Source organism: Platichthys flesus, chromosome 3 (assembly GCF_949316205.1).
Source record: "Platichthys flesus chromosome 3, fPlaFle2.1, whole genome shotgun sequence".
Classification (NCBI taxonomy): Eukaryota; Metazoa; Chordata; class Actinopteri; order Pleuronectiformes; family Pleuronectidae; genus Platichthys; species Platichthys flesus.
In genome coordinates this window covers 28,680,348-28,695,413 of record NC_084947.1, presented here as the reverse complement: position 1 = coordinate 28,695,413, position 15,066 = coordinate 28,680,348, and the positions used below count along the sequence as shown (strand labels likewise).

Genomic DNA, 15,066 nt, shown 5'->3' with positions numbered 1-15,066 from the left:
AAGTGAGATTATGGGTAAATGTAATTTACCAGTGGTACAACAGCTGCCTATGAAAACAGACAGTTTAATAGGCAGATTAGGGATCTCAAAGTCACCTAATGAAGTCGGACCAAAACTCCAACTGTAGGATATAATACTGTTTGGGTTTACAACAGTTGCGGAGGGTGTTCAGTGTGATACGTCGGGGAACGCACGTTAAGCCTGAAACATGCTTCTGCGACTGCGTCTGCGTCTTTTCACGCCGCTGTGGCGCAAGACTCGTTTTCATTCATGCTTCCCCAACCGTTGCGCGTCTTACAAAGCAATTCCGCGCCAGAACACTAGGCGGAGTAATGCTTTTTGTCGAGACGACCTTAGAGACGCCTTCTTTCTTCTTCGTCGATTGTTTATTTACATAGCCACTGCGGCTCCTCGTAGCCTTTTTCTGGCGGACAAATCCGCCAGTCAGTGACAGGTTATACAAGTGATCATACTATCGGATATCTTCTGCCAAGTGCTCTTCTATTTGGTCCATATTCGTTCTTCTAAATCTTCCATGATTTCTGCCGGTATTATGGGGCATGAAACCGGAAATGCAGCTCCAGAAGGGATGTAGAGCAGACCAATCACAGCCTTGCGGGCTGAGTGAGCTTGCGGAGCTTTGCCGTAAATTTTAGAAAAGGGGGTCGACACCCGTCAGCACGTAAGGAGGGATACATAAGCACGTAAGGGACCCGGAAGGGCTCTTGCGCTTACGGGCCCGTGAAAACGCAGAAGCATGTTTCAGGCTTTAGGCTGCTTTACCTCGAGATCGAGCATGCAATAAACATTGACTAATACCAGCCATCTCATTATCATCATTCCGGTTTCCAGTGGTCATAACAAATCATTACACCAACCAGCATGTATTTAGTAAATTCCGCGCTGCGCAGGGTCGCATTAAAGGCCTATTATAGTCCTGCGACTGCAACCGCGGAAGGCCACGCAGCTGCATCGACGGAAACGTGTTGCGCGTGTTGCAACGCAGTTCACCGCCAGAACCATTGGTGGAGTAACTTTTATTTTCGAAAACAAAACACACAAAGAAGAGACGTCTTCTTCTTCGTTGAATGTTTATTTACATCGCCACTCCGGCTCCTCATAGCCTATTTCAGGCGGATAAATCGGCCAGTCAGTGACGGGTTATACAAGTGGTCATACTTTCGGATCTCTTCTGCCAAGTGCTCTTCTATTTGGTCCATATTCTTTCTTCTAAATCTTCCGTGATTTCCGCGTATTGTGGGGCATGAAACCGGAAACTAGACTCCGGACGGGATGTAGTCAGCCGACCAATCACAAGCCTTGCGGGCTGCGTGAGGCTCGCGTCGTTTTGTCGTATAGTTAGAAAAATTGGCGGACGCACGCAAGCCGCCAGAGGGCTCGAAAGGGGCGTGTTGCGTGTCTTGCGTGCAGGCGTGCGTCCGTGCAACACGAGTATAATTTGGCCTTTAGGTCGAATGCACTGTTTGCCATTTTGGCCTTGTGGGGCTTCCGTACTACGTTTTGTTTTTACCCGGAATAAAAACTTGGGCAGTTTGACGTCACGGAAAAATGGCGGAGTCGCAGGAGGAGGTTCACGTCTTGGTGCAGAGAGTTGTCAAAGACATCACCAATGCCTTCAAGAGAAATCCCAACATGTAAGTATAGTTGACTGTGAAGAAAGCAGACAGACTGGCTGTCACTACCTGTGGACCTTAAGGCAAACAACAGCGCGATCCAGCTATTCAACTGTGGGCTTGGACTATTACCTGGAATCAGAGCGGTCAAGAGAAAGTTCACAGCTTATTCAGCTATTTGAGCTGTTCGTTTATTCTAATAGATGTCTAGAAGATTTACGTAGAGACACCCTATATTGAACTGTTTGATATGTAACAGCATTCATTTTGTAGTGAGCTTTGTAATCTCTTTACGTGATATGGTGGCTGTCAAAACTCTTGTCACTTCCCACAAGGGTCTATCACTCCCATTAACTGTAAGATTCAGTAATTAAGTAATTATTTAGCTTTTCATGTTTTTATTTGAAAACTATGTATCTTCTATTGTAAGGCTTCTCTTTCTTACAAGTACATCAACGTCAGGCTTAGCAAAATACTTATCAGCTTTTCGTCTGATTAAATGCAAACATAAGAAGAAGCAAATACAATTTGTGAGGCTACTGAGCTCATGGCTAGAAACATTCTAACAAGAGTTGAAATGCCTTGAAAAGAAACTACTGACCTCAAACCAACCAATTGAGCATACAACGGCAGTTGGACAAATAATACATCTGAAGAAACCAGAGTCACCAGTTTGTAAAGAGGTGTACGTCTATGACAAGCACCTTGTTATTCTGTAGAGAAAGAAAGATCTCTGCGCTATGATCGAAGCTATTAATGCTCCACCTTTGCTGCAGACATAGGAAGAAAGTAACGAAGGATACCTTTATTATCCCATATGGGCAATTTGTTTTTAATTGCATGTTTCAGCTTGCTTATTTATTTTTTTATTATTTTTTTGCTGAACATCCATTTCATGACAAAGTCAAGTAAAGGAGCCATGAGCTTGTTTATTTTGAATATAATATGTTAACATTCACCTTACATTCATCACAACTTCTTGATATGCCTTAAAAGTAAATATCATTCGGTCCAACACAGATTACATTTTTGACCAAGAATTTATTTGACCCACCTTTCACAATATGACATCATGAAATGATTCTTTTAATTGCACATTGTGAAAGGACCTTCAGAACAATATGTCATAGTCTATAACAAAACAATTAAAAACGAAAAGCATTGAAAATGACCAACCTGGACTGACTGGTTGTGCCTCAGCTTCTGATCAAATGGCAAAAACTGTTTCCAGCCCTTTGTCTCTGTCCTCTCCCTCAGTGATGAGATTGGTGTGATCCCATGTCCAGAGGCCCGCTACAACCGCAGTCCCATTGTGTTGGTGGAGAACAAGCTGGGTGTTGAGAGCTGGTGTATTAAGTTTTTGCTGCCCTATGTCCACAACAAGCTGCTGCTCTACCGCCAGCGCAAACACTGGCTGGACAGGGGAGGTAACTGAAGTCAATCTAAATCTTCCTCAGCAAATTTGATTAGTGTTTTTTCATTTAGAGATGGTGTATTTGTAATGCAATGTATGTCTTTGTCAAATACTGTACAAATTGTACTGAGACTGGTTTTATTTTCTAGTTTAATGTAGGTTACAGGGCTCCAGACTAACTTTTTTACATTGGTTGCACTGGTGCGTCAAATTTTTTCACTTAGGTGCCCCAGCACATGATTTAGGTTCACCCGAAAAATGTCATTGTGCCTTTTGGCACTGCAATAATACCCCTATTATACGATTTCACCCTTTCAAATAGCAATTAATTAATTCAAAAGAGTGTTCAGTCTGACATTTGAATGAGAATTAATCAAATGCATGCGTGCGTGCTAGCTCGTCACTTTTTTATTTTTTTACTATCATAATCTCTGGAGCGAATTAAACAAACAAAGTAAACGTTAGTACACTTCAGATCCTAATTACTTTCGATAAGTGTGGGTGTTTTTCGTTATTGTGTAAAGTGAGCGCAGGTTAGCATGAGTGTGGAATGGGGACACCCAGACAGGAGACTCTGACACAGTACAAACCAATCATTGCTTCTGCTATGATCCTCAAGCAGTGGCGCTAATAGTTTAGCGGTCCTTCACAGAAACCCTGTATTCACCCTTTTTATCGCTACTATTTGACATTAACCGCCTCTTTCACCGCCTCTTCTCTCACATCTTTGCTTCACTGTCTGTGTGTGCGGGGCCTGTGTGTGAGGGTAAACTCTGCAGAGGGGAATGGATGAGGAAGCGTCAGGACTTGCTTAGGTACAAAGACAGACCAGCTAAATGTTAGCGCAACAATTTCTTTTCGCACTTCTTTTTTGGTATAGAAGGGTCACACTGGAGCCCTGGACTACATTGAAGCAGGGATAGGACAAGTTCTCATCTCCAATTTTATGTGGAAAGTTGTTCTTGTGTTTTATAAGTCAAATAGCTTTTACAATGACATTTATTTTAAGTCTTTTATCACAGTTCCCAGCTGTATAAGGTTTCTTTCAATCTTAATTTGTATTTTATTTACAGGCTCACACTCTCAGGAAGTCTTTCACCTGCCTAGATAAAACCCAATTTTTTTTTTTTTTATTCATTTAGTTTATTAAATAAAATGGATAATCAGTTTTTTGTTGAGAGATCCCAAGCCTACATGTTGAAGATGAGAGAATCTAACTTTTCATGTTTGTGTGCCCCTTAGCTTTAGTGGATATCACCTGCACATTGTTGCTGCTTAACCCGGATTTCACCACTGCATGGAATGTCAGGTACAGATACAGTTGCCAGCTACAACACAAGTACAGAGATGTCAGTTGTTCATTATCAACACAATGAAACAGGTTTTTTTTTGTCTTGATGGCCAATCTACCACCAGCTCTTGAACGGAATAATCACCTGGACATCATTGTCTGTGGCAGAAGCAATGTGGGGAAGATCATGGTTGTGAAGCATTTCAAGGCAATGATTAAAAACCTTGCCAATCCCTCCAATTTCCAGAGAGGCTGATCATTTAATTTTTCATTGCACACAGACTAGGTGCTACTGAGCTGGGACAGTTAAATAGACTGGAATATGTGTGAATAGTGTGTTTAAAGACATTTATTAGAGACTTTAGTGGATACAGTGGAGACTGTAAATAAAGATGGACGTAGCTTCTGTGACATTAGCCATCGCCATCTTAATCATCATAATTCCCAGTTAAGAAAATGGGCAAAGATGTTGGCCGAATTTGCCCATTGACACTGACCCATTGAGCTTGACACTGGCTAGTCAGCTCAGGCTTAGGAGTCATTCTAAGAAGCTAAGCTGAATACTTCTGTGTTGCAAATCTGCTGAAGTTGTATTTTTTTTTCTTGGTGATAGTAGCAGCTGTCCCAGCGAACTTAGATGTAGGTAAGTTACCTGAAGCTATACAACAAAATATGAAATAAAGATTTATCAGTTTAAACTACTGTGGCACATGTTGATCCCACTGGGGTCTCGCAAACACAGCAAGATCCAAATTTTTGCTTTTCTGCATCTTTATTCGCAGTACGGCAAACATAAACTCAAAACTAAAGTTACACTGTCCATCACATTACCTTTTCAGTAGTAATGTGTCCTTCTGTTTCGAGGCTTTCAAGCGTGTGTCGAGTAATCTAGGAAGATTTTTGTGAAGAGCGTATCAAGGCTTGTGTTGATGACGTTTGTGGTGACTTTCAAAGCTGGCCATATCACTTACCTGAGTCGGGATATGTTACACGGGTTTGGCGTGCGAATCGAAATACAAAGGGCAGCGAAATGCCCCCCCCCCCGCGGTGGGCAATTTTGTGTCAATTGGACAATCTTATCCTAAAGTAATTTTCACACTGATCAGTAGGTGGCGCTATGACCCTGAACTAATATGTATTTATGGAGCTGCTGCCACCAGGGGGCGCTGTGATTTTAAGTCACGATTTCTGTATTGATGTCTTTAGTCGCGACTCTTGTCTTAAATGTCTACTTTGGACTCAATTGGCCCCAATATGTCCGTGATACCGAAGCTCGTGCTTTGATGGCGTTTCACCAAACTTTGACGCCACGCCACGTTCACATGGTATGACGAAAAGTTGTTTTTTTGATAACTTTAAGTTTGACGACACGTCAAAATTTTAAGTTGATTTGATGAAAGCTCTACGACAAGTACATCAAAGTAAAAATGTGGAAATGGCCGCTTAAGCTTGAGCTAAAGCCCTCAAAAAGCCAATTCATTGGGGTCATAATAATAATAATAATTCTTTCTATTTCAATAGGGCCTCCCACCGGAGGTGCCCGGCCCTAATAATCATTTCAATTTCAATAGGGCCTCCCACCGATTTCGGTGCTCGGGCCCTTATAATAATCATTTCAATTTCAATAGGGCCTCCCACCGATTTTGGTGCTCGGGCCCTATTAAGAATAATGTCTACAATTTCAATAGGGCCTCCCACCGGAGGTGCTCGGCCCGAATAATCATTTCAATTTCAATAGGGCCTCCCACCGATTTCGGTGCTTGGGCCCTAATAATAATCATTTCAATTTCAATAGGGCCTCCCACCGATTTCGGTGCTCGGGCCCTATTAAGAATAATGTCTACAATTTCAATAGGGCCTCCCACCGATTTCTGTGCTTGGGCCCTAAAAATTATCCATTTTTTGAGGGCATCCTCTTCCTACCAGCATCGCATGCTTAGGGAATTCCTCAGAGATGTTGATGCCAATGCTGATGACCTTTTGCTGCACAACAATGTGAGATGCCTCAGTAAAGGCACGGTGTGAGAGCGCTTTTTGTCCATCAGGAGGCAAGTTGCAGCTTTCTTGCCAGAGCTAAGAAGTCGAAGGCAACAAAGTTTTCTCTCTTTTTAGAAAATGAGAAACAGATGGATAATGTGGCCTTTTTGGTTGATATCACTTCACATCTGAAGGAACTGAATTTGAGAATACAGGGCAAGGACAATTCAATTTATGAAGATTCAAGATTCAAGAGTTTTATTATCAAATGCACAGAGATAACAATTAAGCAGTTGCTAGCAATGAAATTATTGAGTCACAGGCTCTCTTCTAACAATGCTCAGGAATTTAAAAGAGGGAGGGCTTTATACGCACCCCGGAAGATACGGTAAACATGATCCAGCGTGTTCGCGCCGCGCGTCGGACAGCTGATGTGCTGGTAGTAACTCGGCAGGACTTTCCTAATCTTGGCGTAGTTAAAGTCCCCAGCCACGATAAACAAAGACTTGGGCCGTGATGTCTCCGTCCTGTCGATCACTGCATGCAGCTCGTCCAGTACCTGGTTGGTGTCAGTGTGTGGCAGAATGTACACCGCTTTTATAATGACCGATATGTAAACTCCCTCGGGATGTAATAAGGTCGGCATCTGATCAAGAGGTGCTCCAGGTCCGGAGAACATCCCGAAGAAATAATCCTCACATCCGAGCACCACAGATTGTTCACCATGAAGCAGACACCTCCTCCCTTGCTCTTACTCTTTAGGCAGCATCAGAGGATAATCAACCACTCCAATACTAGTCTTACATTGTGGAAGTATCACAAGATGTATGTAATCCATAAGATTTTGCCAGGGGAAAATTACACTGAGATGCTCGAATCAGTCAATTTTTTATGAAATTAAGCAAAATCACTGGAGAAAACATGGAAGAAACACAATACTTTTGAAAGCAAAACTGTACTGTAAAGCCATTTGAGTGGTCATCAATTATAGAAGAGCTCTATATAAATAAAAACCATTTACCACCACAGGCGTATAAAGCAAAAACTCACTGGGTCCAGTTTTATAACCACGAACCAAACAGATTTGCACCATCTCAGCACATGTTCTCACCACTGGGGGGTCTCCGGCTTTTACCATTGAGAATAAACTGACCTACGTGAGTTTGATATGATTAAACTGTCATGTTTATTACCCTTCTACCTTAATTCCATTTCGGAAATACTATATCACAGCTGTCCCAGATTTCAATTTGCCTGCAGTTTTTTGTGGGTTAACTAAAATGAGTGGTCACTATTTGTTAGGGAAGTTTCCTGGAAGCTGTTGAAAGGAGAACTTAGGCAGCAACTGAAGTCTTATGCAGAATGTTTTAATGTAGACCTGATGCATCAAGTAGACCAAGGTCAAACGATATAAAACGTTTGCAGAATAAAATAAGCAATTGTCACCCACAAGTCGGAATATGTCTTCCATAGCATCCCCATATATCTCCCTCTACTTGCGTGACCCATTCCAGCAGCCATCCATGAATGGCTAGAGTTGCTGTCAATCTCAGTTACATGAAGGTGTTTGCATGCTATTTGATAGTTAAGCTTAAAGTAAGCATTTCTAAATAACATTGTCCTTACATCTTGCCACTGGTGAAATACGCAAAAGGATTGAAGTCGGTGAGAGTTGAAGTTGGTGCTTCTCGGTCCGGAGCATCTGAGTTAGATACGAAAGTCCCTCAACATAGACACAACAATGCACTGTTGGTTGGGCCTTTATCTATAACATGACCTTGGGCAAGGCTTGGAGAGAGAAAGGAGTATCTGTAGAATTAGACGGGCATTATTCTTCTGTACAGATATAATGTAATATACACTCTACTAGGGGTGTCACGATACATCAAAAATTCAGTTGTCGATGCCAATACCAGTAAAATAACACGATTATCTATGCCAGTTTCGATACCACGGCAAAAATGTTCTAAGATTCCATGTACTTGAACTTGAAACATGAACTTCTTTACTAAAATATTTCCAAAATAGCAAAATGTCGTAAGACATACAAAACATGTGCAATAGAGCATAACACAACATAATAAAGTGCAATTAATCGTCAAAGTGCAACAACTAGTGTCCCCAGACACATTCCAGACTTCCAGGCATCTTTTTAAAAGTTAACGTGCAAAAACAACAGTGCAAAAGAAAACGTTGGATATAACAGTGCAGCCCTTCAGCTAAGAAGATGAACATGAGTTTTGGCAAAATTGCATAATTTTTCACAGCATTTCACACGCATCGTTTTCATATTGGCTTCTGCGGATTAATGATAACACCACGGTCATCTGCCTCAAACGCAAAGTACTTCCATACACAACTCTTTGTGCCTTTTTTATCAACAAGTCGAGGTGGGGCGATCACTGCAGCCGCAGTTGCCATCTTGGTTTGCTGAATGTAAACATCGACTGGAACACTCTGAAGCGTATACTGCCCCCATCAGTTCCAGAAGAGGCACAGCACCGATGCTAAGTTAGCATTGCTAAAAGCTGGCATCGGCGCTCACAGTCCAAATGTAAAGGAGTGGTTATATAATGTACTGTTTTTAAGTATTGTGCAAATGTACACTTAGTATGAATCCTACGCACTGTTTTTTAAATTAGGCCCCCAGTTCAGCAATCCCTTTTAAAAGTATATGAAACTTGCACCCACAAACACACCCGTCTGCACTGATAAATGCTTGTTATGTGTTGGTAAGCAAGCGGCCTAATGTATAGCTGATTGTGATTCCAGAAAGGAGCTGCTGCAGTGCGGAGTTCTTTACCCAGAAAAGGACCTCTATCTGGGCAAGCTTGCCCTCACCAAATTCCCCAAGAGCCCAGAGACGTGGATACACCGGTAAGACGTAGTTGCTGAGCACGCTCTTCCGTTAGTAGCTTTAAATGCATTTAATAGTATGTTTGGGGTGGCTGTGTAGTTCTGCAAGTACTTAATGATCATTGCTGTTTTGGTGTCACTCATTATATATTATTATTATTATCATTACTATATTTAATTATACTTAATTGTAATGATACAACCACAATGAACTTATTAAAGAATCATCCAACCAAATTGTGCCTTTTGTAAATAATAAGAAATCAAAATAGAAAAATAGAAAAAGCAAACAACTATATGATGAAATATAAAAAAAGAAAAAGAGGTATAAAATGAAGATCTATGATAAAATAGAAGTAATACTACAAGTAATACAAGTAAAGTGATGATATACACTGCTCAAAAAAATTATAAAAGTACCAGACAGAGAGCAATTGTCTGTACAGTGGGGCAAAACAGTATTTAGTCAGCCACCAATTGTACAAGTTCTCCCACTTAAAAAGATGAGATGCCTGTAATTTTCATCATAGGTTCACTTCAACTATGAGAGACAGAATGGGGGGAAAGAATCCAGGAAATCACATTGTAGTTTGTCACCTACAAACAAGCAAGATTTCTGCCTCTCACAGACCTGTAACTTCTTCTTTAAGAGGCTCCTCTGTCCTCCACTCGTTACCTGTATAAATGGCACCTTTTTGAACTCGTTATCAGTATAAAAGACACCTGTCCACAACCTCAAACAGTCACACTCCAAACTCCACTTTGGCCAAGACCAAAGAGCTGTCAAAGGACACCAGAAACAAAATTGTAGACTTGCACCAGGCTGGGAAGATTGAAACTGCTATAGGTAAGCAGCTTGGTGTGAAGAAATCAACTATGGGAGCAATTATTAGAAAATGGAAGACATACAAGACCATTGATATCTCCCTCGATCTGGGGCTCCACGCAAGATCTCACCCCGTGGGGTCAAAATGATCACAAGAATGGTGAACAAAATTCCCAGAACCACACAGGGGGACATAGTGATTGACCTGCAGAGAGCTGGGACCAAAGTAACAAAGGCTACCATCAGTAACACACTATGCCGCCAGGGACTCAAATCCTGCAGTGCCAGACGTGTCCCCCTTTTGGATGATCCAGAAGATGATTGGGAGAATGTCATATGGTCAGATGAAACCATAATATAACTTTTTGGTAAAAGCTCAACTCGTCGTGTTTGGAGGAGAAAGAATGCAGAGTTGCAAACAAAGAACACCATACCTACTGTGAAGCATGGGGGTAAAAACATCATGCTTTGGGGCTGTTTTTCTGCAAGGGGACCAGGACGACTGATCCGTATAAAGGAAATAATTAATTGGGCCATATATCGTGAGATTTTGAGAGAAAACCTCCTTCCATCAGCAAGAGCATTGAAGATGAAACGTGGCGGGGTCTTTCAGCATGACAATGATCCCAAACACACCGCCCGGGCAGCGAAGGAGTGGCTTCGTAAGAAGCATTTCAAGGTCCTGGAGTGGCCTAGCCAGTCTCCAGATCTCAACCCATAGAAAATCTGTGGAGGGAGTTGAAAGTCTGTGTTGCCCAGCGACAGCCCCAAGACATCACTGCTCTAGAGGAGATCTGCATGGAGGAATGGGCCAAATTCCAGCAACAGTGTGTGAAAAGCTTGTGAAGACTTACAGAAAACGTTTGACCTCTGTCATTGCCAACAAAGGGTATATAACAAAGTATTGAGATGAACTTTTGTTATTGACCAAATACTTATTTTCCACAATAATCTACAAATAAATTATTTGGGCCCTTCTCGCGGATCACGTCAGCTACCGGCCCCGCTAGGGGAACCCTCCGTTTGTGCGGGGGGTCCCCTCCAGCGGTTTCTAATAAAGTGAGAGTTGGGAAAACCGGTTGTCATTTTTATGTTGAGGTGGCGGGGGTGTTGTCAGCAGCTGCTGAATGTTACTAATAAGGTAACTTAGTTACTTTTCCAAAGTAACTGCGGCAACACTGCTGGTCAAAAGGCGATTATGCTCCTCTGCTGTAGTCTAATTACTCACACATAATGGTTAATTATCTTTATTTATAAACCGCTTTTCTAGGCTTGCTCTGTCTGCAGGACTGTGTGTATGTGTGTCTCCTCTTCCCTGTTGCTCCTCACACAAACTGACTATCAAATTTATTCAGTCATTAATCGATGATGTCGCATACTGGATCCGGATCGCTCAGGTCACTTTAACCCTGACGTCCTGGCTGTGTGCGTCACGTTAAGTCTTGTGTTAAGTCAAAATTTGTTTGGTTGGAGGTTAAGACATTTTGGTATTGATACTTTTTCTGTGATTGCCCAGTCCAAATTCAAGATCATTCTTTTCATTCAACTTACCACTCTCTTTAACCAGGCACCAGCAACTCACACATGTATAACCATCCTATATGGCCTTTTTCTTCAGAGTGGCCACAGCAGCCATTTTTTACCACACACAAACAACCCAACACACTCTCCCATGCTATTAATGCTATATTAAAGCAAAAGAAATTGTTAAAATGCAACCTCAAACTCTCGAGCGAAAACAAACACTAAGTTCATGTACTGATCAAGTCTTATTAACTTCTGATATTATTAACTTAGGCTACTTAGGTGAATTTTTCAATAATACCACGTTGTTTATATGGAAACAATGCTTTACCTTTTTGTTCAGTGTCTGCATAAACCAATTACTGTATATGTTAACAGTGAAACCAAAGCGGATTTTTTTTTTTTTTATATTATTGTAGGGGCGTTATTGAGCCATTTGGCCACCCACAAATTAAAGTAACCATATAATGTCATCAGGGTCGGATTCTGTTCTCCAGAAATTGAATTGAATCTGATTGTACAAGTTATTGTGTAGTTAATCCAGTGGTTCTCAAACTTTTTCTGTCATGCCCCATTTTGGAGCTAGAAAATGTTTCAAGCCCCACCCGCTCCCCTGCCCCAACAAAATGATGACTAAATGGTTCAAGTCTAACATGTGTATTTACATTTAAATTCACATTACTTTCAGGAAATTTTGATGTGCAAATAACAAACCTTTTTCAAGCAACTTTTTGTGACATTTCCCCCTTTTTTCAAAAGTAGAGAAAATAATACTCTGTTCTCTCTGGTCTCTCCTCATGTCCTCCTTCATTCAATGTGAACTCAAGAGCAAGACAGGCTTCATCGTACTTTCTTTTCAACTTGGTTTTTGAACACTCTCTTGTTTGTCACTGACCGGCTACTTCACGAATATGAGCTCTGATCTCACTTTGTGTCTCTCTGAGCGATGAGAAAGGGCCGCTGCAGAACCGCGGCTTGCCGACCCTTGACTACGGCGAAAAAACGATTTGTTTGCTGTTCCACCGTTAAAGAGATACGAACGTCAAAACATTAGTTCTGCCTCTCATTTCCCCCTTCCTGTTGCGTACCCCACCTGTTATGCCTCTGCGATGATTTACAATAATGACAAACCCTGGTTCACAGCCAAACTCAAAAATGTAAGGTGGGAGAAGGAGGAGGCGTTCAGGAGTGGAGTCAGACAGGTTTATAGAGGCGAAATACAGGTTTACCAAGGAGGTGAGAGAAGCTAAACGTCTATACTCTGAGGAACTCCAACAACAGTTCTCAGCCAATGACTCTGACTCTGACTGGAGAGGTTCAAAGGCCGAATTATAAACTAAACTCCCGTCCGGAGTTTAGTTTCCGGTTTCATGCCCCACAATGAGCGGAAATCACAGAAGATTTAGAAGAACAAATATGGACCAAATAGATGAGCACTTGGCAGAAGAGATCCGAAAGTATGACCACTTGTATAACCCGTCATTGACTGGCCGATTTGTCCGCCAGAAATAGGCTATGAGGAGCCGGAGTGGCGATCTCAATAAACAGTCGACGAAGAAAAATACTTCTCTTCTTTGTGTGTTTTGTCTTTGACAAACAACGTTACTCCACCTAGTGCTCTAGCGGTGAATTGCGTTGCAACATGCGCAACACGTTAGTGAAGCATAAGCCAAAACAAGTCCGTCGATCCAATTGCCGAGGTTGCAGTCGCGCGACTATAATTCGGCCTTAAGGCTGATTTACAAATTGCAAGCCCAGAGCCCCCACTCAATTAACGAATCACGCCTGGCCAACGACTTGAACGAGTTTTACTGTCGCTTTGAAAGACAATGGGACAGTCCTGAAACCATCCCCCATGACCCCACCCTCCAGCCCATCAGCTGCACCTACCCCACCAAAGCAAGGGCCTGAACCTCTTCCCAACTTCCAACCTCAGAGTCCCCCCCCTCCTCCCCTACCACAGGGACGACTCTCTGCATCCTGGAGAGGGACGTCAACAGACTCTTCAGGAGACAGAACCCCCGCAAAGCAGCCGGGCCAGACTCTGTCTCTTCATCAATCCTGAAGCACTGTGCTGATCAGCTGTCTCTGGTGTTTACTGACATCTTTAACACCTCACTGTAGACCTGCCAAGTAACAGGAGAAGCTATCCCAGCTGAGTGTGCCTGACTCCACCTGCAGGTGGATCACAGACTTCCTGTCTGATAGGAGGCAATGCGTGAGGCTGGGTAAGCATGTCTTTGACTTCAGGTCCATTAGCACCGGTTCACCTCAAGGCTGTGTTCTTTCCCCTCTTCTCTTCTCCCTATATACCGACAGCTGCACCCCCAGTCACCAGTCCGTCAAACTCCTTAAGTTTGCGGATGACACCACCCTCATTGGGCTCATCTCTGGTGGGGATGAGTCCACCTACAGGTGGGAGATTGACCATCTGGTTACATGGTGTGATCAGAACAACCTGGAGCTCAATACTCTGAAAACAGTGGAGATGAAGGAACCCAGCCCCACCCACCCCATCACCCTGAGAGAAGTCCCAGTCGTCACTGCGGAGTCTTTCCGCTTCCTGGGCTCCATCATGTCCCAGGATCTCAAATGGGAGCTGAACATCCGCTCCCTCACCCAAAGAGGTCAACAGAGGATGTACTTCCTGCGGCCGCTGAAGAAATTCAACCTGCCAAAGACAATGATTGTGTACTTTTACACCTGCATCATCGAGTCCATCCTCCCCTCCTCCATAACCATCTGGTTCGCTGCTGCCACCGCAAACGACAAAAGGAGGCTTCAGTATATCATCCGTTCTGCTGAGAAGGTGATCGGCTGCAATCTGCCATCTCCACAGGACCTGTTTGCCTCTAGGACCCTGATGCGTGCAGGCAAGATTGTGGCCGATCCTTCCAACCCGGGTCACAAACTCTTTGAGGTTCTTCCCCCGGGCAGGAGGCTGCCTTCTGTCAGGCGTGTTGGTTTATCCTAAATAAGAGAAGAGCCGGACTGGTCCAATTTAAATATTTATTGAGATGCAATGAAAGTTGAAAAACATTTCTATGGACAATTATCACAGCCTAGGCGAATTAAGTTAGCAATAGGTAGTTAATAATGGCCTTGAACAAAAGGGGTTTGATATAGTTATAACAGTAGATTTAATATGATTGGTTATGAAAGTTTGAAGGGGAGTCACCCCAAATCAATTTGGTTCTCCCTTATTGGTCCACATTATCCCTGCTGTCGGGTATAAAATAAACGTTTAAATGATTGGATTGTATATAGAAATTTGGAGGCCAAAACCTTTTTCCTTTCATGGAATGGATATGTTGGAAATATCTGAAACAACTAATTTGATAGATAGATAGATAGATAGATGGATTACTTTATTCATCCCCGAAGTGAAATTGAGTCGTCATAGCAGCCGGTACATTTGAATACAATAAAATACAATAGAATAAAATATTGCAGTAGAAAGAAACACAAGATAAATAGGTAGATAAGGTGCAGTGGCAGATGATGGTAATAGTACTGATGATATGATGGTAAATGTTATTGTTAG

The 15,066-nt window shown here is 42.4% G+C and overlaps 1 protein-coding gene across 11 annotated transcripts in view; it reads left to right on the top strand.

Moving 5' to 3' along the window:
- Positions 1–1,154: 1,154 nt before the first annotated feature.
- The window catches only part of ptar1 (protein prenyltransferase alpha subunit repeat containing 1), a 54,911-nt gene continuing 40,999 nt past the window's right edge, over positions 1,155–15,066 (top strand). For 4 of the 11 annotated variants that reach the window (XR_009920428.1, XR_009920426.1, XR_009920427.1 and 1 more), the window contains exons 1-4: positions 1,159–1,655; positions 2,892–3,061; positions 4,291–4,357; positions 9,089–9,193. Coding sequence is in view for 6 of the 11 variants with exons in the window: in XM_062385025.1 (XP_062241009.1) it covers positions 1,570–1,655; positions 2,892–3,061; positions 4,291–4,357; positions 9,089–9,193 (428 nt within the window). In the remaining 5 variants the exon portion in view is untranslated. Of the gene's footprint in view, positions 1,656–2,891; positions 3,062–4,290; positions 4,358–9,088; positions 9,194–15,066 lie in introns of all 11 variants that reach the window. The other 7 variants (XR_009920429.1, XM_062385026.1, XM_062385023.1 and 4 more) reach the window with 4 other exon arrangements.